Consider the following 22,633-nt stretch of genomic DNA (forward strand, 5'->3'; position numbering starts at 1 on the left):
GTAAAGTGTGGCGAGGAGAGCGCCAATTCTCGGCTCCATGAGGGGAGTGAACGCCAAGCCTAGCGAGCGGAATGTTTAAACAGCCGGCTCCACGAGGGGAGCGAAATGAAAGCGCCGTTGGGAAAAGGATTAAAAGATAAATTTTGGTCCGCTCCCGGCAGCAGCGCAGGCGCGGGGCGCGCCCGTCCCGCCCCAGCCCTGCCCTCAGCCCTCAGCGCCCAAGATGGCGGCGGCGCTGAGGCGGCTCCTCCTTCCTCCCCCTGCCCGCGCTGCGTCACCGCTCCCGCCCTCTCCCCGCCCGCCGCCATTGGCCGCGGGGCGCGCGCGGCGCAGCCAATGGGCGGCGGCGCCCAGAGCGAGGCTCCCCCTTCTCCCCCCCCGCTCGCCCCGTCCCTTCCCCCGCTCGGCGGCACCGGCGCGATCGGGCCGCCGGCACCGGCCCGGCCCGGCCCGCTCCAACCGCCCGGCCCCGGGCCGCGCTCCCGCCCCGCGCCGGCCCCGCCGCCGGCCCCGCCACCCGGCCCTTCCCGGCTCGCTGAGGCCGACTGCGGGCCCGCCGGGCCCCCGGCGCGCTACGGGCCCGGGCGGAGGCGGAGGGGCCGCGCTCCTCCCTGGCCGCCCCCCGCCATGGCCGACAGCGAGAAGCTGGACAACCAGCGCCTCAAGAACTTCAAGAACAAAGGCCGCGACCTGGAGGTGAGCGCGGCGGGGCCCTGAGCCGCGGGGAGGCGGCAGCGGCGAGGGAGGGAGGGAGGGAGGGAGGAAGGAGCCGCCGAGGCCGCGCTGAGGGCCGGGCGCGGCCGGGCCCGCGGGCTCCCGGCGAGGGGCAGCGGCCGCGCCCGCCCGGGCCCGCTTCGGGCCCGCTCCCGGCCCCGCTCCGGCCCCGCTCCGGGCCCGCTCTGGCCCCGCTCTGGGCCCGCTCCCGGCTCCGCTCCGAGCCGGCTCCGGGCCCCGCTCCCGGCCCCGCTCCGGCCCTGCTCCCGGCCCTGCTCCGGCCCCGCTCCGGGCCCTGCTCCCGGCCCCGCTCCGGCCCCGCTCCGGCCCCGCTCCCGGCCCGCTCCCGGCCGGCTCCGGCCCGGCTCCGGGCCGGCTCCGAGCCCGCTCCCGGCCCGCTCCGAGCCGGCTCCGGCCCCGCTCCCGGCCCGCTCTGGCCCCGCTCCGGCCCCGCTCCGGCCCCGCTCCCGGCTCCGCTCCCGGCTCCGCTCCCGGCTCCGCTCCCGGCTCCGCTCCCGGCTCCGCTCCCGCCCCGCTCCGGCCCCGCTCCGGGCCGGCTCCGAGCCCGCTCCGGGCCCGCTCCGGCCCCGCTCCCGCCCCGCTCCGGCCCCGCTCCGGGCCGGCTCCGGCCCCGCTCCCGGCCCGCTCCGGCCCCGCGGCTCCTCCCGGGCGGCTGCGCCCGCCGGGGCTCGGGGCCTGGCCCGGCCCTGCCCCAGCGGCCCCGCTCCGGGGTGGGCTCGGCGGAATCGCTGCTGGAACAATTCTTCTCCCAGCAGCTCCTAAAAGCCTGAGTCAGTATTAGGGCCCTACTCTGCTGCGTGTTTCCAGGATACCTAATTAAATAAATAACGCCGTAACTTTCATAGCAAGATTATTTTTTAAAAAAACTCTTCTTTTTTAAATTCTTTTTTTTTTTTTTTATTTCTCTTTTCTGCTCAAGCCGTTCTGCCTTGTAGCCCCTGAACGCTGAACTTTTTGGTGGTTCAATTATTCGAGCTCTGTAGGTGCTTCCTAAACACAGCAGGATAAGTAATTAACTTGGGGTTTCCTTAGGAAATAAGCAAATTTTAAAGCTAGGTATCAATCCTCGCCTTTAAACACTCGGCCAGGAGTGCTGGTTGGAGGTTAAAATTGTCTGTTCAGGGTTGTGGACAAGAATCTTGGCATTCCTCGTGGCTGTCTTTTGCTAGTTTCAAAGTGTCCCTTGTGTTTTCCATAATATTCTACTCTTATATATGAAGACATTACAATGTTTCAAAAGTGAAAACTCCTTTATATTCCCTGTATTGATTTAAACGTCAGTTTCCCAGAAGTCTGTAACACCTGGATTTTTAACCTGCCCACTTAGATTGATAGAACATTTTATTACTCAGTTATGCCCAAACTTTTGGCAAAAATATTGTGAGTGGGGATAATTAATTGCTCTGCTTGCTAACAGTGTTGTGAGGTTGGTTGGCAACCCCTCGCCTTAGATACTAATTTATTTTTATATCAATTTTGTTACCACTGAATAGGCAGCTACAGGAAGGCATCTTTAGGAATGCACACAGAATGTTCCATTACAGTGAAAAATGGGATTCATGAGTAGACACAGGCTGGAATTCAGGTGCTTTGGTGCAGAATTTCAACGGGAAAGGGCTGAAGTAGGGAAGGTTCAAGATGGACACGCAGGTAACACCACGTGGGAGTGTGTCAGAAGGCAGGCAAGCTCTTCAATCTTTTTTTTTTTTTTTTTTTTTTAATTTGCTGCAGCACTGAAACGCCTTTTTCCACAGCCCAAACCCACTGCTGGGTCGTGTTAAATTTTAGAGAGTGACATTTATCCAGCAAATCCTGGAGCACATGCCTGCTCCCTAAAATAACCACGGTGCAGGGCTATTTTTCATACAATAGCTCAGGCTTCTGGCTGTCCCTGCTGCTCATCAACTGCTTACACATCACACTGGGCATCAGGCTGAGGGAATTGCTGCTGCCCACTCCCACCCAGCCTCCAAAATCCGGCTTGCAGGGCTGTTTGGGCAGAAATTTGTGTATTTATTTGGCAGAGGAAACCAACATTTGATCTTTATCTCCTTCACTCCTCCCCCTTTTTTTATCTGCGCTGAAATTGGCCCTGGGTTGTTTTTACAAAACTATCGGGGTTTTTTTTAATTTTCCATTACAGTTTACCCCTAGAGAAATGAGAAATCGCCCGAATTTTGGTGAATGCCAACTGGAGAGGTTATGAAAGGTTGCCATGTTGTGAATTGCAAACTTCCTAAAAATGTTATCTCTTAATTCCATGTGCTCAGATCAGTCCATTGACAGTTACAGTTCCTGTCACACTGCCCTTGCCTTCCAGGTTTTACATATTCACTGGAAGTTCTTCTATTTCTGACCAAAACCAGGGAATTTCCTACATTTTATCCCTTAAAGTACCAAACATTTTTCACCTTTTTGGCTACTCCAGTTATTTGTTTTCTTTTCCCCAATATGCTCCTAAAAATACAAATTCTGGCCTGGAAAAAAGAGGAAAAAAAAAAAAAAAAGCAAAGCCCAGCAGAAGCACCTGTTTTACATAAGGTGTTTGACAAAATTCCTTCAATGCTGAAGTCTTGGGTAAACATTTCCTGCACGGGCATGTTGTAAATAATTGCTGCCATGTGTTTGGGGATGACAGATTGGTGGTGACACTGGGAATTCAGGGATTCACTGGGACCAGAAATCCCCAAGAATTCCTTGTCCTCTCCCTGGTTTCTGCTCCTGCTCAAAGGAATACACGTGATAAAGTTTTTAATAGTGGGGGAGCAGTAATTTGGAGCTGAGGCAGCATCTCTGGGGGGAATTTAAGATTTCTGGTCAGTGCTTGCAACATTTTTTTAGGGTCCTCAAGATTTTAGAGCTGTGGGGGATAAATAAAATTGGTTCAGCACAAAGAGGAACCTTAAAAACTGCAGAAGTGTGGCCACAGTTTTAACCTCCAACCCCAGAGTCTGAATTGAAGAAGGGCTTATCTGGAGTCAAATTATGCAAATACTGATCCATTAGGGAGCAGGGTAAAGTGACTTTTTTCATCTTGTCTTCAGTGAGGAACAGGTTTTACTTGGGTTTTTTTTCCTTGGATGAGAAGGGTTGAGCTGGTTTTTACTGGTTGTTGTGGGGAAGGCTGTGCTGACACCCAGCCAACCTTTGTTTTTAATGGTAATACCACAGATCTTGGAGTTAAATTCCAGATCTTTACTATACAAAGGCCAGATAAGTGCAAATTGATCACTGTGGCTGTGCTGGAGTTTTATGGACAAATTGAATTTAAGTAATGCCTTTTTACTCCTGCATTTAGGGGTCTTGATTTGGGAAGTTTTGCAGAGTTTTGGGATGTTTTATTTGCTTCATTTTCTTTCACCTGGTGATTCAACATTTCATTTTCTCTTGGTGATTGTTGCCTGCTGCAGCATTGCAATCTGACTGACATTTAAGAGGTTTTTTTTTTTTTAATTAAATAAAAAATATTTTCTGCATTTTATTTCTCTGGAAATCCTGGATGAATCTGCTGAATCTTTTCTCCCCTGCCTCACCTGTGTTGCTGGGCAGGAGATTAAGGATTGCTTGAACAGTGCCAGCACAGGAGAGGTGTTAAATTGAGATTTCTGCTCCTCAACTGAGAGATGCATGAAGGGAAACGATGAGAATTCCGTGATGCAGAGCACTTCAAAACTAATTTTGGAGCAGCCATTGCATCAAGATGCTTGAAGATCAGTCATGTCAGGATTTTAAGAGTTGCCAGCATCATTCAGTGGACTTCCAAAATACCAATATATTTGGGAGCACCAGGGAAGCTCCAGGGGAGTGCAGGAAAGGTGGTGGTGTGGGATATATTGAATATTGCAGGTACTTTGAAGCTTTTCAGCCCTTTCTGTATCCCACACAAAATAGTCTGCTTGGGATTAAATATGGAAGAACTGAAGGAGAGCAGGAATTTCACTCAGTGAGATAAAAATAGGTTCCTTTAAGCTGACTTGGAGTTCTGTGGTGAAGCTCATCCATCTTGTCACTTTCCAATGATACTGAGATATTTGTTTAAGGCATTTTCTCTGCCATGCACAGCTTCTCCAGGAAAAATGGGCCTGGTGGCACATGTAATGTCATATTGATTTTTATTTTTTATCAGACTGCCATTTTCATTCTGAAGTTGCTGAGATGTGACTTCTGGGGGTGTCTTGGGTTGGCTTTATGATCCCAAAGCGTTTTTATCAGTGATATTGAGAGCAGATTTCATTGCTCCACTTTGGAATTGAGATGGGATTTGTATAGGAGGGGGATAATGGATGGAGGAGGGCCTGAATCACTGGATATAGCTGAGGAAAAATAGTCTGGTTTCAGCTGTCTGTTCCCTGTGGGGTGTGTTTTGTTTTTATTTGGAATCCCAGACCACACTGGTGCTGGTAGCAACTTCCTGGGAAGGAAGGAAGGATGGCACAACCAACTCATTTTTTATTTACAATAACTGTTGACTTTGCAGTTCCCCAACAGAAACAATGAGCCTTTGGAGACCATTCCCTGGGAGAGCGAGAGCAGCAGCCAGAGTTCTACAGTTCCTCCTGTGCTGTCAGACCTCCCTGCTGGAGGTGCAGAAATGGAATGGAACGTTTTAGAACAGCAAAAAATCCCCACCCCACCCAGGAGTGAGCACAGGCTGAGTTCCTGATCCCTTCAGGGAAGGGATCCCCCTGCCAGGAGTGTTTAGGAAGGGCTGGTGCATCCCAGAATGTCCCTGGATCCTGCAGGCATCACTACCACGAGATTTTAATGATAAGCTGAGGGACTCAGTTATGACTAATGGTCAGAAATAACCCTTATGATAAATCTGAAGCTAAATATAATTGAAAAAAGGAGGATGGAGGGATGACCATCGTAGGCCGACAGAAATAGACCGGCTCCTTTGATTTTTGATGTACAAATGACAAACAGGATCCAGTGACTGGGAGAGCCACGTGAATTCCTGACAGAGTGGTGTGTGTTCTTCAAGTGGAGCCCTTCCCGGGCCTTCTGAGCTCTGCTGTAAAGCCCTTTCTGGTGAGAGTGGTTTCCTGTGGTGGTGTGAGCTGGAGCTGACTCACAGAGCTCAGATCTCCCCCGAGCAGAAGCAATAACTCCCCACGTGCCATGACCACCATCCCTCATCTCTGCCCTTGGAGCTGTTCTCCAAAAGCTGCACGAGTCCACCTTGGCTCTCTTTGGCATTTTACTTTCTCCAAACTGTTCCATCTCTGGCTGGGCTGGTGGCACTGGGAAAGGCCATGGCCGAGCTGGCTGCAGTTCTCATTTGTGGTGCTTTTCCTCCTCCTCAGAGGATGAGCAGTGCCAGGTTGACCTGTAACTATTCTGTCAACAGACTGTGTTTACACAGTGATTTTAGTGGAGCCAGGGTTTGGTAAATCGTTCTTCAGAGTATCTTCACTGCTGGATTGTCTTTCATGTGAAGGCTTTTGTGATTCCAAGGTGTGCAGGCAGGAATTCAGAAATTCCTGACAGCTTATGCCAGGAGGGAGAACATTCTTCTTGTCCTGGCAGAGGATCCTTTAAAGTCTGATCACCTGCAGATAGGATTTTTAAAGTAAAGGATTTTCTAAATGACCCATCTGAGGCTTTTTGGTTGTAATATTTGTTTTGGTCCCACTCAACTGTCTCTGTGTCAGCAGCGGCTTTGCTGTGAGCAGCAGTGTCTCCCTTGGGGTCTGGGAAGAGCCACCCCTGTCCCAGGGCAGCTTTTGGGTGGGAATGCTGATTTTGTTGCCTGAGCTTTGGGAAGGTGTTAAAAGCCCTGTGAGATCATCGGGGGCGTGGTACAGTTCTGCAATCTGATCATCAGAGGCTTTCCTCACATTATTTTCATTTTGGATATGGCAGATCAGTGGAGTTTGGAGAAACTCCAGTGATCATTTGAGAGCAGGAGCCTGGAGCACCTAAGGCAGGTGGAAAGCTGCAGCATCTTTGCAAAGCCTGGAAGTGCTGGGTGGGATCCAGCTGGGGATCAGCTTCTGGAGCTCAGGGAAACATCCCTGGAGTTATTCCTGCCTTGCCTCTGCTCTTCTGAGCTGCATCCACTGTCCTGGGGGCTGGGCATTGCTGGGGAATCCCAGGCTGGGGGTATTACCAGCAAAAAATATAATATAAAATCAGTATTCCCACCCAAAAACTGCCCTGGGACAGGGGTGGCTCTTCCCAGACCCCAGGGGAGGCACTGCTGCTCACAGCAGAGCTGCTGCTGCTGACACAGAGAGACAATTGAGTGGGACAAAACAAATTACAACAACAACAAAAAAAAATGCCTGAGCTCCTCTCCTCTGGCTCTCCCAGGTTGCTGAGCTGCTCCTGGCACTTTGCATTTCCCAGGGCAGGAAGCTGTCCCTGGGGGAGGTTGGATTTTCCCCTCAGCCCCTGCAAAGTTCTGCTCCCAAAGCAGCGGGGAACCATCCCTGCTTTGCCACTTCTTCCTGTCCTTAACCTTTTGCTTTGGGGAGCTGCAGTGCTCGACTGAAATCCGATCTGATGAGCTGCACCTTCTTTTTGAGAAGATAATGATGCTTTGGAAGTGAGGTTTGATGCTTATCTTCAGCTCTCCTCCAGCTTTCCCTGGGCTTGGCACAATAAGAATGGAATTGTTTGGAATTTTGCTGTTCTCGTTCGCTGTGGAGTTCAAAGTGTTCAAATGAAATCACTCCAGACTGATTTATTTCTCTGTTTTCACCGCAGTAGCACACGCAGCAATAAACCCATTTATGTATATTTACAATTGATTTGTTTCCCTGAGTACTGTCAATGGCAGCTGTAGAGAAAATGACAAAAAAATACTGCAGTTAAATGACAAAGGTTTTCATTTATAAATAACAGTTCTGGAACTCATTTTTGCTTGTAGGGTCTCTTAATTTGAGCTTGTTTATAAAGTTATTTTATTGTTAGATTGCCATGGTCTTTATAATGCTTTTGGTGCTGTTTTTTACAACTCCTTTCCATTCTGCCCTTTGAAAAACATGGTTTATTCCTAATTCCATCTTTCCTCTACAAGAAGACTTAGAAGAACGTTTTACTATGAATAACAGAAATATTATAGTTATTTCCATTTCCTGTAGGATCTGTTTTTATAATGAAAATTAAACCCTGTGTGTAAAAGTTGTGTTTAAAGTGCATGAACTGAAATAGTTGTACAATAACTTTTTAAATTGATCTAAATTCAGATTATCTTTTTTATCTTTGTTCTTTCCAGACTATGAGAAGACAAAGAAATGAAGTTGTTGTGGAGTTGAGAAAGGTGAGATGACCCACAGTTTTTGTTCTTGTATTTTATATTATTATGCTTTTATTTTATATTATGATTATTACCAGGTGGGATTTGACTTTGTTGTTACTCTGATAAAATGTAAGAGTTTTCATTAAAGACTCAAAAGTTCTGAAGTTATGGGAGTTCCACAACTTCTGCCCTGAAAACCAGGAGTTTATTTTTAACCTAATTAAGGGACTCACTCTTGCACTTCCAAAGGTTTTTAAAGATTCAGTTTTTCCTTTGAAAATCAGCTGTTCCTGCACCTCTGCAGGCAGAAAATTATTTCCTTACAAGTAAGTGTGGAAGAGTGTGAAGGTAAAACTGGAATTATTGTTGGAAAAAAGGAATCAAAACTGGAATCACAACTGGAATTATTTTTCTTTTGAACTTTTGGGAATTGCTGTGTCCTGCTAGAAATGATAACAAATTACCTGAAATGTTGATGGATGTGTGCACATCAAACTTCCAGCCAAGTTGGATGCAGGATCTTTTAGGAGGAATTCCCAAAATGTGCTTCTCTGTGCAGTCCTTCCCAATTTTTTAGGAAGATTTCAATGTCAGTCATGGTATATTTATGATTGTTTGAAACAGAAGTTTCTCTTCCCATCTTAACACCCCTCCCTAAATCCAAGTTTTAAAAGTATTCCATCATTTTCTCTTTAAGAACAAAAGAGATGAGCATCTCCTAAAGAGAAGGAATGTTCCCCATGAGGATATCTGTGAGGATTCTGATATAGATGGGGACTTCAGAGTGGTAAGAATTTACTTGCAATAATTTCTTCTTTTTGCATCTTTAAAAGACATTTGGAATTTCTAACTGCTTCTTGTCTCTGTTTTCTAGCAAAACACTTCTTTGGAGGCAATAGTACAGGTAAAAATAATTAAATTGTTTGAATATTCTTCCTGGCATGATGACAGATGTGTGAAAAAAAATCTATTTTCTCTTATTTTAGAATGCTTCAAGTGACAACCAGGGTATTCAGTTAAGTGCTGTGCAGGCAGCAAGGTAAGAACACACTTTGCTCAAATATCCTGATTTTATTCTTATTTTATCATGCTCTTAATGTCAGAAAATGGGGTCTAGCTTAACTGAAATTGTATTAATGAAGTGATTTTTAAAAGGAAAATAGAACTGTAAAGAAATCAGAATGCACAGACCTTTTAAGTAGTGTGGATTTACTTTATATGTAAATACCTGGATTTGTCTTGGTGCAGATTTGGTGCTTCTCAGAGAATAAAATACACACTTGAAAGGGCTGTAAAATCTTTGGCTTCAAGTGCAGAAAAGCTGAGTGTCTCCTTTTGTAGGAGTTGGAGCTGAATAACTCTTTATCTCTTATTTTCCTGGCTGGTGATAAACTTCCAGAGAGCAGAAAGCATGGAATGAAATAGCCAATGGATGTAATGGCTTTGCTCTTCCAGTGGCTCAATAATTTCACTTTGGGGGATTATTTTCACTTGGAGAGGAAGAAACAAATCCTGTGGATCTGTGGGAGGAGGAGAGAACCCTTGGGAAGGAATTCCCAGCCCAGCAGGAGCAGTTTGGGGCTCCATTGGAGATTCCCAAACTCAACCAGGGGAAGCCTTTCCTGACCTGCTCCAGTGGCAGCACTGCTCCCTTTTTGAGGGGAAAGTTGGATTAAACAGCTCCCTGGTTTTTCAGACCTTTCCAGGTCTGTAATTTGATTTTTTTATCCATTTCCCTGCAGGAAGCTGCTGTCCAGTGACCGCAATCCACCCATCGATGACCTAATAAAATCAGGAATATTACCAATCTTAGTGCACTGTCTTGAAAGAGATGACAAGTGAGTACTGCCAAAACTCAAAATCCTGCACCAGTTCTTGCCCTTTAGCTGATGTGGCCCAGATGTGAATAATAACAACTGTGCTTTTCCTTTCTCTGCAGTCCTTCCTTACAGTTTGAAGCTGCGTGGGCTCTGACAAACATTGCCTCTGGCACCTCGGAGCAAACCCAGGCTGTAGTTCAATCCAGTGAGTCCTGAGGGGGGATTGCTGCCATCCACACCTGGCATTTGCTGCTGCCAGGTGTTCACCTCACACACCTGGTTTGGGCTTCATTTCCTCAGGGTTTAAACCCATTTGGGTTTCCTGATGGTGAGCAGCAGCTGGGAAGTCAGAATATCTCAGAAGAGTTGATATCTGCTGGCTTCCACTTTTCAAACTTGAAAAAAACAAACAAAAAAACCACCAAAAGTCACCAAAAATCTTGAAATAAAGCTAAACAACCCCCCTGAAAAGCTCCCTGTTGAGAGGAGGGAAGAATATTCACAGACCAGAGGCTGCCTGACACTGAGCTCTTCCAAAACTAAGCTGAATTACAAAACCTGTCCTTCCTATTCTGAGGCATCTAAACGTGGGAAGGAATTGTTGGTGGAATCTGAGCTACCAGGCAAAGCAAACTTTGTTCTGGACTCCCAGCATGTCCTGAAGCAGAGCTTCTGTTGCTAAATCAAAACTGAGTGGGCAGAGGTTTTCATTGAGTGAACAAACCAGAGCTTCTTGAAGAATCTAAGATACAGTGAAATGAGTTTTTCCTAAGATTTAAGGAAAAAAAAATACACAAAAATTATGTTGGCTGCAAGATCAGTTGCTTCTACTTTTGGAAACTCAAGTGTTAAGAGCCTGTGAACTTTGATGTAATTTGATTTTCACTCTTACAGGATGTCGCTTTGGTAATACTTTCACCTTTTTTTCCATCCTCTTCTTTTCCCAGTTGCAACCTCAGTTTTCTTTGGGAAATCTAATTAATAGATAATCTGTCCCACCCCTGATCTAGCACACTTTAATTTATCAATGGATTGAGCACTTTCAGTGATTTCTGTAGGTCTGTATTGCACTCAGTTAATTTAATAGCTGTCACATATGAAATTATTATTGATTTCAATTTAAATTACGCTTTTTTGTAATTTTTCCATGAGAAATTATTAATTTGCTTGCTGGAGATGTTTTTTTGCATACAGACACTGTAAACACATTTATTTAACAGGAAATAAGAATCCTGCTGATTAGTTGTTACTCTAGCAAACACATGGTTTACATTAAGAAAAAATCTAGCTAAAAATTTCAATTTTCTCTTGATATATATGGAATAAATGAGTTCCTTTCAGACTGGGCTAATGTGTAAGCAAGCACCTCAATGCTGGGGGAGAATAAAACAGGATCAATTATGTCAGTGTGGATTCCTTTCCTGCCCTCCTCCTGCATTCCCACTCCTCAATTCCCACTCCATTCCTGCTTATTCTCCAGTTGCTTCACTGGAGTGCCTGAGTTTGGTCTCTCTTGTTCCTTTGCACTTGGGGCTGCTGCATAACTTAGCAGAGAATTCTGAATTCCATAAATGAAACTAAATTTGGATCCTGACAAGCTTCAGTAAACTTGAGACTTGCAAACAAATTAAATGTCAGGAGTTTAATATTCTCCAGTAAGAATATGCAGCAGAGGAAGAATCATTGCAGTGCTTTATTTTAGCATCACCTGGGAAATTAGTGAAGCTTTGACCAGGAGAGTTAATTCTGTGAATTATTTGCTCTTTTGAGATGCATTTTTAACCATTTTTCTGGGTTATTTTTGTACTTTTCAGATGCTGTGCCGCTTTTCCTGAGACTGCTGCATTCACCTCATCAAAATGTTTGTGAGCAAGCAGTGTGGGCTTTAGGAAATATCATAGGTGGGTGTTCTTCCTGCCACCACCACCCTCTGGGCATGTTTTATTATTATTATTTATTATTATTCTTGTTACTCCTGCCACCCCAACCCTCTGGGGATATTTTAATAATTATTGTTACTCGTGCCACCCCAACCCTCTGGGGATGTTTTATTATTGTTATTATTATTATTGTTGTTACTCCTGCTATCATCAACTTCTGGGGATGTTTTATTATTGTTGGGAGATTTTGTCAAGGAATCCTCAGGAATATGTTGGGATCTCGCTATTCTTGGTGGTCTGGTGTTGTCTGCCACCCCTTTCCCTTACCCACCACCATAAATCTGTAAATCATGGGTTGTTTGCTGGTAAAAATCTCTAAATAATGGGATGTTTGCTGGTAAAATCTGTAAATTTTAACAGAACAGAAATCTAAACAATGGGATGGATGTTTGCTGGTCAAATCTCTAAATGATGGTTTGGGATGTTTTGCTGTTAAAATCTGTCAAGGCTGGGATGTTTTGCTGTTAAAATCTGTAAAGGCTGGGATGTTTTGCTGTTAAAATCTGTAAAGGCTGGGATGTTTTCTGTTAAAATCTGTAAAGGCTGGGATGTTTTCTGTTAAAATCTGTAAAGGCTGGGATGTTTTTTGTTAAAATCTGTCAAGGCTGGGATGTTTTTTGTTAAAATCTGTCAAGGCTGGGATGTTTTTTGTTAAAATCTGTCAAGGCTGGGATGTTTTTTGTTAAAATCTGTCAAGGCTGGGATGGTTTCTGGTAAAATCTGTCAAGGCTGGGATGGTTTCTGGTAAAATCTGTCAAGGCTGGGATGGTTTCTGGTAAAATCTGTCAAGGCTGGGATGGTTTCTGGTAAAATCTGTCAAGGCTGGGATGGTTTCTGGTAAAATCTGTCAAGGCTGGGATGGTTTCTGGTAAAATCTGTCAAGGCTGGGATGTTTGCTGTTCAAATCTCTAAATGCTGGCATGTTTTCTGTTCAAACACCCCTCTTGTGTCCCACAGGTGATGGACCCCAGTGTAGAGATTATGTCATTAGTCTTGGAGTAGTGAAGCCCCTGCTGTCCTTCATCAGCCCCTCCATCCCCATCACCTTCCTCAGGAACGTCACCTGGGTCATGGTGAACCTGTGCCGCCACAAAGACCCCCCTCCACCGATGGAAACCATCCAGGAGGTGATGGGATGGCTCTGCAGGGGCTGGGTTCCAGCTGGGCCTGGGGCTGCTCCCAAAATAACCCTCGGGTGTTTCTTTCCCCCCTCAGATCCTGCCAGCGCTCTGCGTGTTAATTCACCACACGGATGTAAATGTGAGTGACCCCTCTAAACAGCTCCTCCCGTGCTTTCTTAGCTGAAATGTAAAATCAAATTTAAAATCTGTGATGTTCCCCTCGATTAGGGCAAACTTCTTCAGATATCTATTAACTGCTTATTTTAAAATGTTGGTGTTATTTTTAAATAGTGATTTTTTTTTCCCCCTTGGTATTTCTGTCTTAGCAAGTGTTTATTTGCTTGTATTTTCCCTGCACTTGCAACTGAAACTGCTTTCTATTTTTATTCCTGTGAGCATTCATTCACAGAGAAATACAGGAATTTTTTGCTTAGCACTTAAATTTGTAATGAAAATCGGTGTGAATGAATGAAAAATCAGTGTATGCTGCACATGTCAAATGTCAGGGTTAGATGTAACTTCGGAGGTGTTAAATATGAAATTTTATTTAAAAGTGAAGTAAATGAGCAAAACTTCATTGAAATTATGGCATGAGTCAGCTTTCTAAATAAATCAGAATTTAAGATTAATTCTTTGCTTCCAAAAGAAGTTGTAGCTAAGTTAATGGCAACAGTGCTCTGCAAAAACAAAACAAAACCAAAAAAAACCAAAACAACACTGTATTAACTGTACTATATTTTGTCTCTAAGGAGGTGAAATTAAATTATTAAAATTTTGGAAACTCCTGTATTGGTGAGCCAGTCAAGAGCTGTCAGCTGAAACAACATTGACTCCATATTTTTGCCAGCTGTCAGTTGAAATATTCACATTTCCTGCTGCTTGAAGTGGCTTTTGTGCATGTGCTGGGCACACCAGGCAGGGCAGGGAGTTGTCAGTGTATCCATGAGCGTTCCCTGTCCTGGAGCTGTTTCTGTGCTCTGGCTGCAGATTTTGGTGGACACAGTCTGGGCTCTCTCCTACCTGACGGACGCCGGCAACGAGCAGATCCAGATGGTGATCGACTCCGGGATCGTGCTGCACCTGGTGCCTCTCCTCAGCCACCAGGAGGTCAAAGTGCAGGTCAGTTTGGACCCCAAAATGTGCTGCTGCTGCACAAAATGCTTTCCTTTTATAGCTCTGCTATGGTTTGATTTTGGTGTCATGTTCATTTTTCTGTCCACGCTTCTCCATCTCGTAGCATCACTGTCGCAGGTCTTCAACTCTTAAAACAACTAAAATCTTAACTCTTAAAACTGCACCTCCCACAACTAAACACTGTTCTCTTTCTCACTTTACTTTCTCTTCTACCAACACAATTTCTCTTTCACTCTTAAAAAAAAAAAAAAATTCAATTTCTTTTTACTTTTCTACCTACAAAAACCAGCCTAATTCCAATCCCTTCACGCCCTAAACCTACTTCTAAACAACATCATTTGCACTCCCCCACCCAACCTATAAGAACAAAAAAGAATTTAACTCTTCTACTAATCAAAACCAAAAAATAAATTCCCCTAAAAACGCTTTACTTTTAACCCTCTGTATTCTCAAAAATATATCCAATAATCACTCCAAACATTAATATCTAAATCTAACCACTAATTAGTTTAACCCTAACTTCCTAAAAAAACTCGCTTCTTTGTCGAACCAAAACAAGCTGACACTGAAATTTAACAAATATTTTTTCCTGTAGCATTTGCATAAAGCCTTTGAGGTGCTGAGCTTTGCTGCAGGAGTTGTTTTGAAAGGAAATATTTTGTTTTCAGACTGCTGCCCTGAGGGCTGTGGGGAACATCGTCACTGGCACAGATGAGCAGACACAGGTGGTTCTCAACTGTGAAGCTCTCTCACATTTCCCAGCACTTCTGACACATCCCAAAGAAAAAATTAATAAGGTGAGCAGCACCAGGGATTTTACCTGGTTGAGAACTTTTAGATTTGACTGAGCTTGGGTTCCACATGGTGTAGTGCCATAAAGATATGAATAATCAACTCCTTCCTCCAGCTTGTGGCAAATTTCAGCAAATACTGATTTTTTTCTGGAAATTAATATTCACAGGGAACTCTCTTAGGAGCTGCAGACTTGTGCTTGACAGGAATGTCAATGTTTGCAGGAAATCAAAGTTTTCTGTTATAAATCTGGCTGTTGACTCGAGTAGGAGTTCTCAATATGTGAAATGTCACCTTAATTAATTAACCTGACTCTCTGAGAAGTGATGAGACGGAGATAATTGGGTTTGGATGGAGTGTGTGTGTGAGGGGGGGAACTGAGGCAGAGCTGGGCAGGCTGTGTGTGGGGTGTGTGGGGGCTCTCGTGGGGGCACTGATGGCAGTGCTGAGCCAGGAGTGCATCTGAGGCGTGTTGGGCACCTCGGGGCCCCTCTGCAACACTGCCGGTGATTAAAGCCCCAAAAAGCCACCAGAGAGCCCCAGGCAGCCCAAAGGTCTCCAGGGTCACCAGTGATCCTCTGCTCTGATCTCAGAGAGTCACGGAGCTGCTGAAGCTGGTTCTGAGAGAATTCTCTGCTGAAATGCTCTCCTTCAGGGACACTGAGAAGGGAGTTGAACACTGGAGCGTTTATAGGAAAGGAGAAATCTGTCAGCAGTAGGATTTTAAAAGGTTTGATACTCTGAATATAATTAAATTGGTATTTAAAACTGTTACTTCTTGTTAAAGTTTGTATTCCCACTCTAAAAGGGAGGTGAGGGCTCTGCATTTAACTGGGGGAGGAGCTGCTGGGGAAGAGATCCGTTCTTGCTTTGCCTGGGAGGAGAGTCCTGGGCTCATGAACAGAATGAGCATAAAGAGCCATAAACTTCAGAGTATTGCTAAAAATCAAGTGTTTAATTCAGTGATTAAAAGTGTTTAATTCAGTGCTTAGTGCTGCATTTTCCTGAAGCTAAGAAGAGACCTCGGGGAGGAGGTGCAGAGCTGTCTCCTGCACTGTCGTGTCTCAAGACAGGATTCTGTCAGGCCATCAGCTGGAACCTGCTAATTGGCAGTGCTGGCAGCAATCAGAAGTGCTCATTTGGCATTTTCTGTCTCCAAACAATTTCTCCTTTTAATTTGAAGTATTTGGTTGAAGCTGGTGACAGTGAAAGACTGAGTAGTCTTGTGGAGTCTCCCGAGGTGAGAATGTCCCTTTGGTTTGTCTCTGCCAGAATTCAGCTCTGCACAATCCAGCTGAAGGAGTGCTTGGTTGTGTTTAAGGTTGGCCAGTTGCAGTGGACATAAATGATGTAGAATCCTTCTGTGAGTTATTCCTGGTGCTTTATTTTGCAGGAAGCAGTGTGGTTCCTATCTAACATCACTGCAGGAAACCAGCAGCAAGTTCAGGCAGTGATAGATGCAAACCTTGTTCCAATGATAATCCATCTTCTAGATAAGGTCAGATCCCAAGGATTGGTGGTGGGCTTCAAATCCTGCATTCCTTTCCAGCTCTTGGTGCCTCTTAAAAAGTGACTTCCCAAACCATTCAGTGCTGCCAAGGATCTGCTGTGGCAGGAGTCGGGAACAGCTAAAAGCATGTGGGAATTATTTGTGGGAAAAGACAAATAACCCAGAGCTGGTCACAAATAGCTTTTCTTAATTGCCAATTTATTGATGTGTGAGGAGAGATTGGAGACTTTTCCATGTGATCCCAGGCCTGAGCTGCTGCAGCAGCCCCAGCTGCAGCGTGTGCAGCTTTATCCCAGCCCCAGGGCTCAGCTGGCCCTGCAGGATGTGAGAGCTGCCGAGTGCAGTGCTGCAGCTCCTGCTGGCTGTGGTGTCAGCAGCATTCCCTTCCCTGCCAGACCAGCCCTGCTTGGAGGGAGGGGATGAACACAGAGGGACTCAAACGGGACGGGATTTATTTGTTACTCTCACACAAAACTGCTACAGTGACACCTTGCAGAGGGGACTGTAACTAATGCAGCTTTTGTGGGAATCCTGCCTGACACAAACCCTGGGATGACTCTTCCTGTCTCTGGTTGTGCTTCCAGGGGGATTTTGGGACTCAGAAAGAAGCTGCTTGGGCAATAAGCAACTTAACAATCAGTGGGAGAAAAGACCAGGTGAGTCCAGCTCTGGGCAAAGCTCCATTTCCTCTCTGGGGAGGTGCTGGGGTTGGTTATGGGTGTCTGCTCCTCTCTGTTCAGTAACTGTCCCTTCTCCTCGTGGGATTTGAGTGACCTCCCCTTGTTTTGGGGTGACCTGAGGTCAGGAGCATCCCTGGGGTTTGTTGGGAGCTCTGTTGGGATGAGTGACTTCAGTCAGGCTCTGATGGGATTCTCCAGCATTCCACATTTCTTTTTACCTTCTTTCCCACACCATGAGCATGTGAAAATTAAAAGGACAGTAAGCAATGGGTACACAAGTCCCTTGTAAGCCCAGAGTAAGAGATTTGTTGGGTTGGGGTGGTGCTGTCACTCTTCAGAGGCGAGGTTAAAACTCCTTACGTACTCTGAAAAATTCACAGTATTTGCTCCTTGGATGTCACATATCTCAAACCTATTTGTAGTTTAGTAGCCAGATGTTTCTTTTGAAGGTGCCAAAAGGGGTTGCTGGGGTGGCCACTGCAGAGTCTCTGGCCTGGGGGTGACTGAGGTTTGGGCTTGCTGGGGTGTGTTTGTGCTGCTGCCACGTTCCTGCTGTAACTCCTGCTGTTCCCCCCTCAGGTGGCTTACTTAATTCAACAAAACGTAATTCCTCCCTTCTGCAACCTGCTGACAGTAAAAGATGCACAAGTTGTGCAAGTGGTTCTGGATGGACTAAGTAATATATTAAAAATGGCTGAAGAGGAAGCAGAAACCATAGCCAATCTTATAGAAGAGTGTGGAGGTAGGAGGAGCAAGATTTTAAATAACTTTTCCAGGGATTGCTTCTTTGGCATCCTGCTCGGGATGGGTTTGTTGTTGGCACAGATATTTTAAGCAAACCTGTTTTAAAGCACCATTTTCATTCCTATCGGGTGAATAGCCCACAGCTTTTCCTAAGTTTATGATCAAATAAAATGTGGAGGAGCAGTAAATGGCAGTAAATTTCATGAGCTGCTAATTTTGTAGCAGTCTGCATATTAGACAAATTACTCTAATTAACAGAAAGTAAATTAATCAATGTGGGGGTGATGTGCTTACCTTAATCATGCACAAATCGAGTCCAGGTGAACTTGGAAAAAATAATTCTACATACAGTGGTTGTGAAAATGAAATAACATGAATTCCCTCATGGTTTTGAGACTTTCTCCATGTTGGTTGTGGTTTAAGTTGACTGAACTTTTCAGGGACGAAAGAACATTGATATTAAACTTGGGCACAGGTAAAAAACTGTGGGATTTGTTAACATGGAGTAGAAAAATCTTTAAAATGCCAAATCTTGAGGGAGGGCAGAAAGGTTAAGTGATGGCTGGGAGGGGGAAGGAGGTGTTTGTGCCAAAACTCTGCTTGTCAGAGCTTCAGAAGGATTTCTATGTGCTCAGCTTCTGTGTTCATCTGTATAAAATATATATAAATATTCCAGGTGGGTTTAACAGCATTTTATTCATAACCAGATCATTCATAACTATTCCCAGATGTATTTTTAATTTCTTTGTTGGAAGTTGTTTGGCCTGAATTTGGTGTTCTGAGATCTCTTCTGTGTTGGTTGCAGGCCTGGAGAAAATTGAACAGCTACAAAACCATGAAAATGAAGACATCTACAAACTGGCTTATGAGATCATTGACCAGTTCTTCTCCTCAGATGATGTGAGTGTGCAGTTCCCTGCTCACTGTTTTCATTTACAAATAATTGTTGTCATTACAAATCTGCTGCAGGAGAAGGAATTGTGGCACTTGAGGAATGAGCCCTGGTGTGAACCTCCTGCCATTGCTGCTGCTGAAGCATCTAAAGAAGATCTGGGGCCTAATTTAAGCCTCATCTCCAGGGATTAAAATCCCAGGCTGTGAATAGTTCCCTGAACTCTCAGCTTGACATTTCCCATTTGATAAGCTCCAGGCTGAGGCTGCTGCTGGAGAAACAGAGTAGTTGGAGAGTTTGAATCATTCCAGGGTGGGATGTGCTGATCAGGAACGTCGTTCTGGTGCAGCCAAGGCACAGAAATCAAAGGGAGGCTGATTTGTGTGCACTTCCAGTCAGGAAGTTGAGGCAGGGAGGGGAAGGGCAGCCCTGGCAGCTGCAGAAATGGTTGGGTTCAGCTGCTTTCATGGCCTCTTTTCACTTGGAAGGTTCTTTTGTGCTGGAGTTTCACTTTGATGTGAGCAGTAAGATCCGAGTCTTGTTTAGCAACTCAACTTTGGCATTTACAGCCGGACTTGGAATTTAATCCAGTGTCAGATTGGGAACCACAAATTGGGCTTAGTCCTGCCTTGGTTTAGCACTGCTGGTCTCCTAAGAGCTGAGAGAGTTTCTGAGACTGACAGAAAGTTTCTGAGTTTCTGAGATGGACAGAAGGTTTTCCAGGAGAGAAAGTTCTGTCAACAAAAGCGTTTGGGGTGCCACGTAGCACTCCTTGACAAATACAAGCTAAAACATTTGGGTTTAAATCACTTCTTTTTGGTGCTCTCACTAAATTGGGGCAGGGATGGCAGGACTGGATGCAAGGAGGTGAAGAGAGAGCTGCTTTTGGGATTGCCCAGCTCCTGGGAAGGGAGGATTTGCTGCGTCCCTGCTCACGATGTTCCCGTTGCATTCCAGATTGATGAAGATCCAAGCCTTGTTCCGGAAGCGATCCAAGGCGGAACGTTTGGTTTCAATTCATCTGCCAACGTACCAGCAGAAGGGTTCCAGTTTTAGAGTGGTATTTTGGAAGTTTAGGTACAATGCAGCACTGAATAAAAAAAAAAAAAAAGGTTTGATCCATCAATCTTGGCTCATGGGATCCGCTGCTGCATTAAATCGGGCAAGTCAAACGTGACGATTTCATTTGGAATCCCAGAAAAGCCCAAATGAAGTCGGGATGGCGAGTGGGTGCGAGTGAGAATGAGTGGCAAAATGCAACGACAAACTTCACACCGAATGCTTCTTTAGATTGTTCCAAGCAAAAAGGGCTACAGGTCACAGATTTCGGTGCCTGAGGAGGAGCCTCCGCAGCGGGGGGAGCAGCACTCTCATCATCAGCGTGGAGAGCAGCAGGGCGCCTGGGCCAGCCCGCCCCGCGGGACCGGCCCGCCCTGCAGCGCCTGCCCCGTGCCAGCCCTGCCCTGCCGTGCCAGGCCGTGCCAGGCCGTGCCAGGCCGTGCCAGGCGTGCGAGAGGAGAGTGCCTGTGAGTGTCTGTGAGCGTGCGAGCTTGAGTCGCCTCGGGCCGAGAGCCCAACACCACCCAATGAGTTCACAAGTGTCGACCTACACTGGACACACCGAGACCGGTTTAGCAGCAGACTCTGGTTTACTCCTGCAGCCTGTGTTTTCCTCTTTTTTTGTTTTATTTTTGTTTTATTTTCCCTTTTTTCCTTTCAGTTCTTTTTAATTTCTTTTCCTGTTACGGCTTCTTAGTTGTTTTGTAAAGTCAGAATTTCAGGAAGGCTTCCCTGTGCATTTGCACCAGATGAATGTTTGATGTTATGAAAAGCTTTTCCATATCATCAAAACTAATTTGTAGATTTTTTTGCATGGAAAAACAAACAAACAAAAAAATCCTCCATTTCCCTTCAAACTAGACTGTGTTGCAGTACACAAGTTGCCATAATAGTAGAAAGCAGTATAAAATGTGGTAATAAAACCTCATCCTTTTCATTTTCAAAGATAACATGAAGACCTTTGCATGTGATAATCTCCAGCATAGTTCATTTTTAGATTTCGTTGAGTCCTGTAACCAAAATGTTTCTGTTGTGGTAGGATACCGTGCTGTGTTTCAATGTTACTTGTTTTCAAACTTTGTTTTCTATGAAAATGATATGGAAACGTCTAAAAATGAAATTTGGTGCATATGTACTGCTGAATAAAGAGCGAAAAAAAGAGGTGTGAATAGATGTACAAATCAAGTCATGGTTTGAACACCTTTAATATGCCTAATCCAATTGTTTTAGACTCTTTTTATCTTAGATGTAGGCAGCCATGAACAATCTATTTTGAGCCACTTTAGAGAGGAAAAAAAAAAAGAAAAAAAAACTTTGTATTTTTAAAACTTGCACAAAAAGGATGCAAGTGTTTTTATAATTGGAGGAATGCCTCAGTTTTGAGGTGGTGCACACTAAATTCAAGGTGATGTTACAAATTTGTACCAAGTGAACTCTTGATAAGGTGGCTCATTGTAGGAAATGCTGTGCCTTCCCCTTTGAGCACAAGTGTTGCATGAACAACAGTTTGCTATAATCAAACATCCCGGGTTAGCCACCATTAGCATCTCTATCTACCTTGTGTTTTCAAATCAGCTGGTAATTCTGAAACACTGTAGAATGGATAAAGATTATTTTGTGATCATAACTCTTTGTTGGACTAGAGTATTTTTGCAGCATTCCTTGTCATCAGAAACATGGTTAAAAGTTTAAAACTAGAAGCAGCGGAAAACTAGCTTGTGAATTTATCCAAGTAGAGTGCAGGCTAGGCTGTCTTGGGGAAAATAAACATTAAAACTTGCAACTCTGCTCTGCCTCTTTCTTTATGGAATATTCACTTTTTTTTCAGCGTGGAACACAGAGATTATTTGAAGAAAATGACTTTTAAAGGCTTTGGGTTGAGCTTTTTTTACCTGTTAAATGTTCGTGTGGTGCAGGCTGGAAGCATGGAGACATTTTGCTGTAAGTGTTAAAAAAATAACAATTTTACTTCACTTTTACTTAAGCACCTCTTTATATTCACTAAATAAATCAGGGCTGATTTCGTGGGAAAGCGTAGGGAATCCATGGAGGAGGGAAGTGAAATCTTTTTTTCTGGAAGTTGCAAGGAATATTCTCAGCAGTAAATTACAATTTTCACCCTGGAACACCTTTGTGAGGGATATTCCATAGAAAAAATCGATGTTTTGTAAACATTTCTGGTTGGGGTAAGGGAAGAACAGGTCTTTGTGGCAAACTTCTGCTTTCCCAAGAACAGAATACCCCCAAAACTCCGTATTTAATACCAAAAAATGCATTTTTGGGCACTTCCTGGCTGGAATAGAACTCTGAAAACTTCCCCTGAGCTGTTCCAGCTTTTTCCCTTTTCTTATGGATTTGGGGGGTTTGGGTGAGTTTTTTAACAGGGAAATTCTTTTCCTGCCTTACAGCAGATCTGTGGCTATTTCACCAAAATAAAGGAATCTGAAATATTCCGAATATCCACAGGGTGGCACCAGCCGCTTTTTTGATGTTTTTCTCCCAAAATTTGCATTTTGAGCTGATGCAGAGGGAGATTTGTTGGGGAATCCTGGGATATAAACGAGAATTAACTTGGGAATGCTGAGCACCGAATTTGGATGTTGTATCCTTATTTATAATATGTGTTTTAAAATACATATTATAAATGTATTTTGGAGTAGAAATATTATCCTGTAATATATTATGCATTAGTAAATATTATCCTGTATTTTAGAGTAGAAAATTATCTTTTCATCTGAGTTTAGGATAACGAATTTTAAAAAGATTTAAAATATTAAAAGGGCAAAAATGCATCCACAAATCAGCTGTGCCAGGTGGGAATTTTTATTTTAAGGAAAAAAAAATAAAACAAGTGCCCTGGAATTTTAGGACCTGGGAAGAAGCTGAAAGGGGTTTCTTGAGAAGTTTTGATCCTTTCTCTGCTGAAAGTGGAATTTTCCCTGGTTCCTTCCAGCCTTCCC

General features: G+C 44.7%; 1 protein-coding gene and 1 non-coding gene across 4 annotated transcripts; both read left to right on the forward strand.

Moving 5' to 3' along the window:
• Window positions 1-521: 521 nt before the first annotated feature.
• On the forward strand, window positions 522-21,456 carry KPNA4 (karyopherin subunit alpha 4). Of its 3 annotated transcripts, XM_085588066.1 has the most exons (18): window positions 522-696; window positions 7,958-8,002; window positions 8,679-8,768; window positions 8,856-8,885; window positions 8,968-9,020; window positions 9,724-9,819; window positions 9,921-10,006; window positions 11,616-11,702; window positions 12,699-12,868; window positions 12,957-13,001; window positions 13,850-13,981; window positions 14,665-14,793; window positions 15,972-16,028; window positions 16,182-16,286; window positions 16,883-16,954; window positions 17,558-17,720; window positions 18,528-18,622; window positions 19,572-21,456. In XM_085588066.1, the coding sequence occupies exons 1-18, from the start codon at window positions 628-630 to the stop codon at window positions 19,668-19,670; spliced, it is 1,623 nt and encodes a 540-aa protein (XP_085444192.1). In that variant the 5' UTR covers window positions 522-627; the 3' UTR covers window positions 19,671-21,456. The 3 variants fall into 3 exon arrangements, with proteins under 3 accessions (XP_085444192.1, XP_077641875.1, XP_085444191.1); XM_077785749.2 differs by lacking the exon at window positions 15,972-16,028 and having other exon boundaries at window positions 524-696; XM_085588065.1 differs by lacking the exons at window positions 15,972-16,028; window positions 16,182-16,286 and having other exon boundaries at window positions 524-696.
• On the forward strand, window positions 15,107-15,380 carry LOC116183986 (small Cajal body-specific RNA 7). The gene has a single exon (XR_004148703.1).
• Window positions 21,457-22,633: the final 1,177 nt, after the last annotated feature.

Source organism: Lonchura striata, chromosome 9 (assembly GCF_050655825.1).
Source record: "Lonchura striata isolate lonStrDom1 chromosome 9, ASM5065582v1, whole genome shotgun sequence".
In the NCBI taxonomy this organism is placed as follows: Eukaryota; Metazoa; Chordata; class Aves; order Passeriformes; family Estrildidae; genus Lonchura; species Lonchura striata.

Coding starts and splice junctions, on each gene's coding strand:
- KPNA4 (XM_085588066.1), top strand. CDS start 628: ATGGCCGACAGCGAGAAGCTGGACAACCAGCGCCTCAAGAACTTCAAG. Junction 8,769..8,855: donor TAGATGGGGACTTCAGAGTG/GTAAGAATTTAC, acceptor TCTGTTTTCTAG/CAAAACACTTCTTTGGAGGC. Junction 17,721..18,527: donor TCTTATAGAAGAGTGTGGAG/GTAGGAGGAGCA, acceptor TGTTGGTTGCAG/GCCTGGAGAAAATTGAACAG.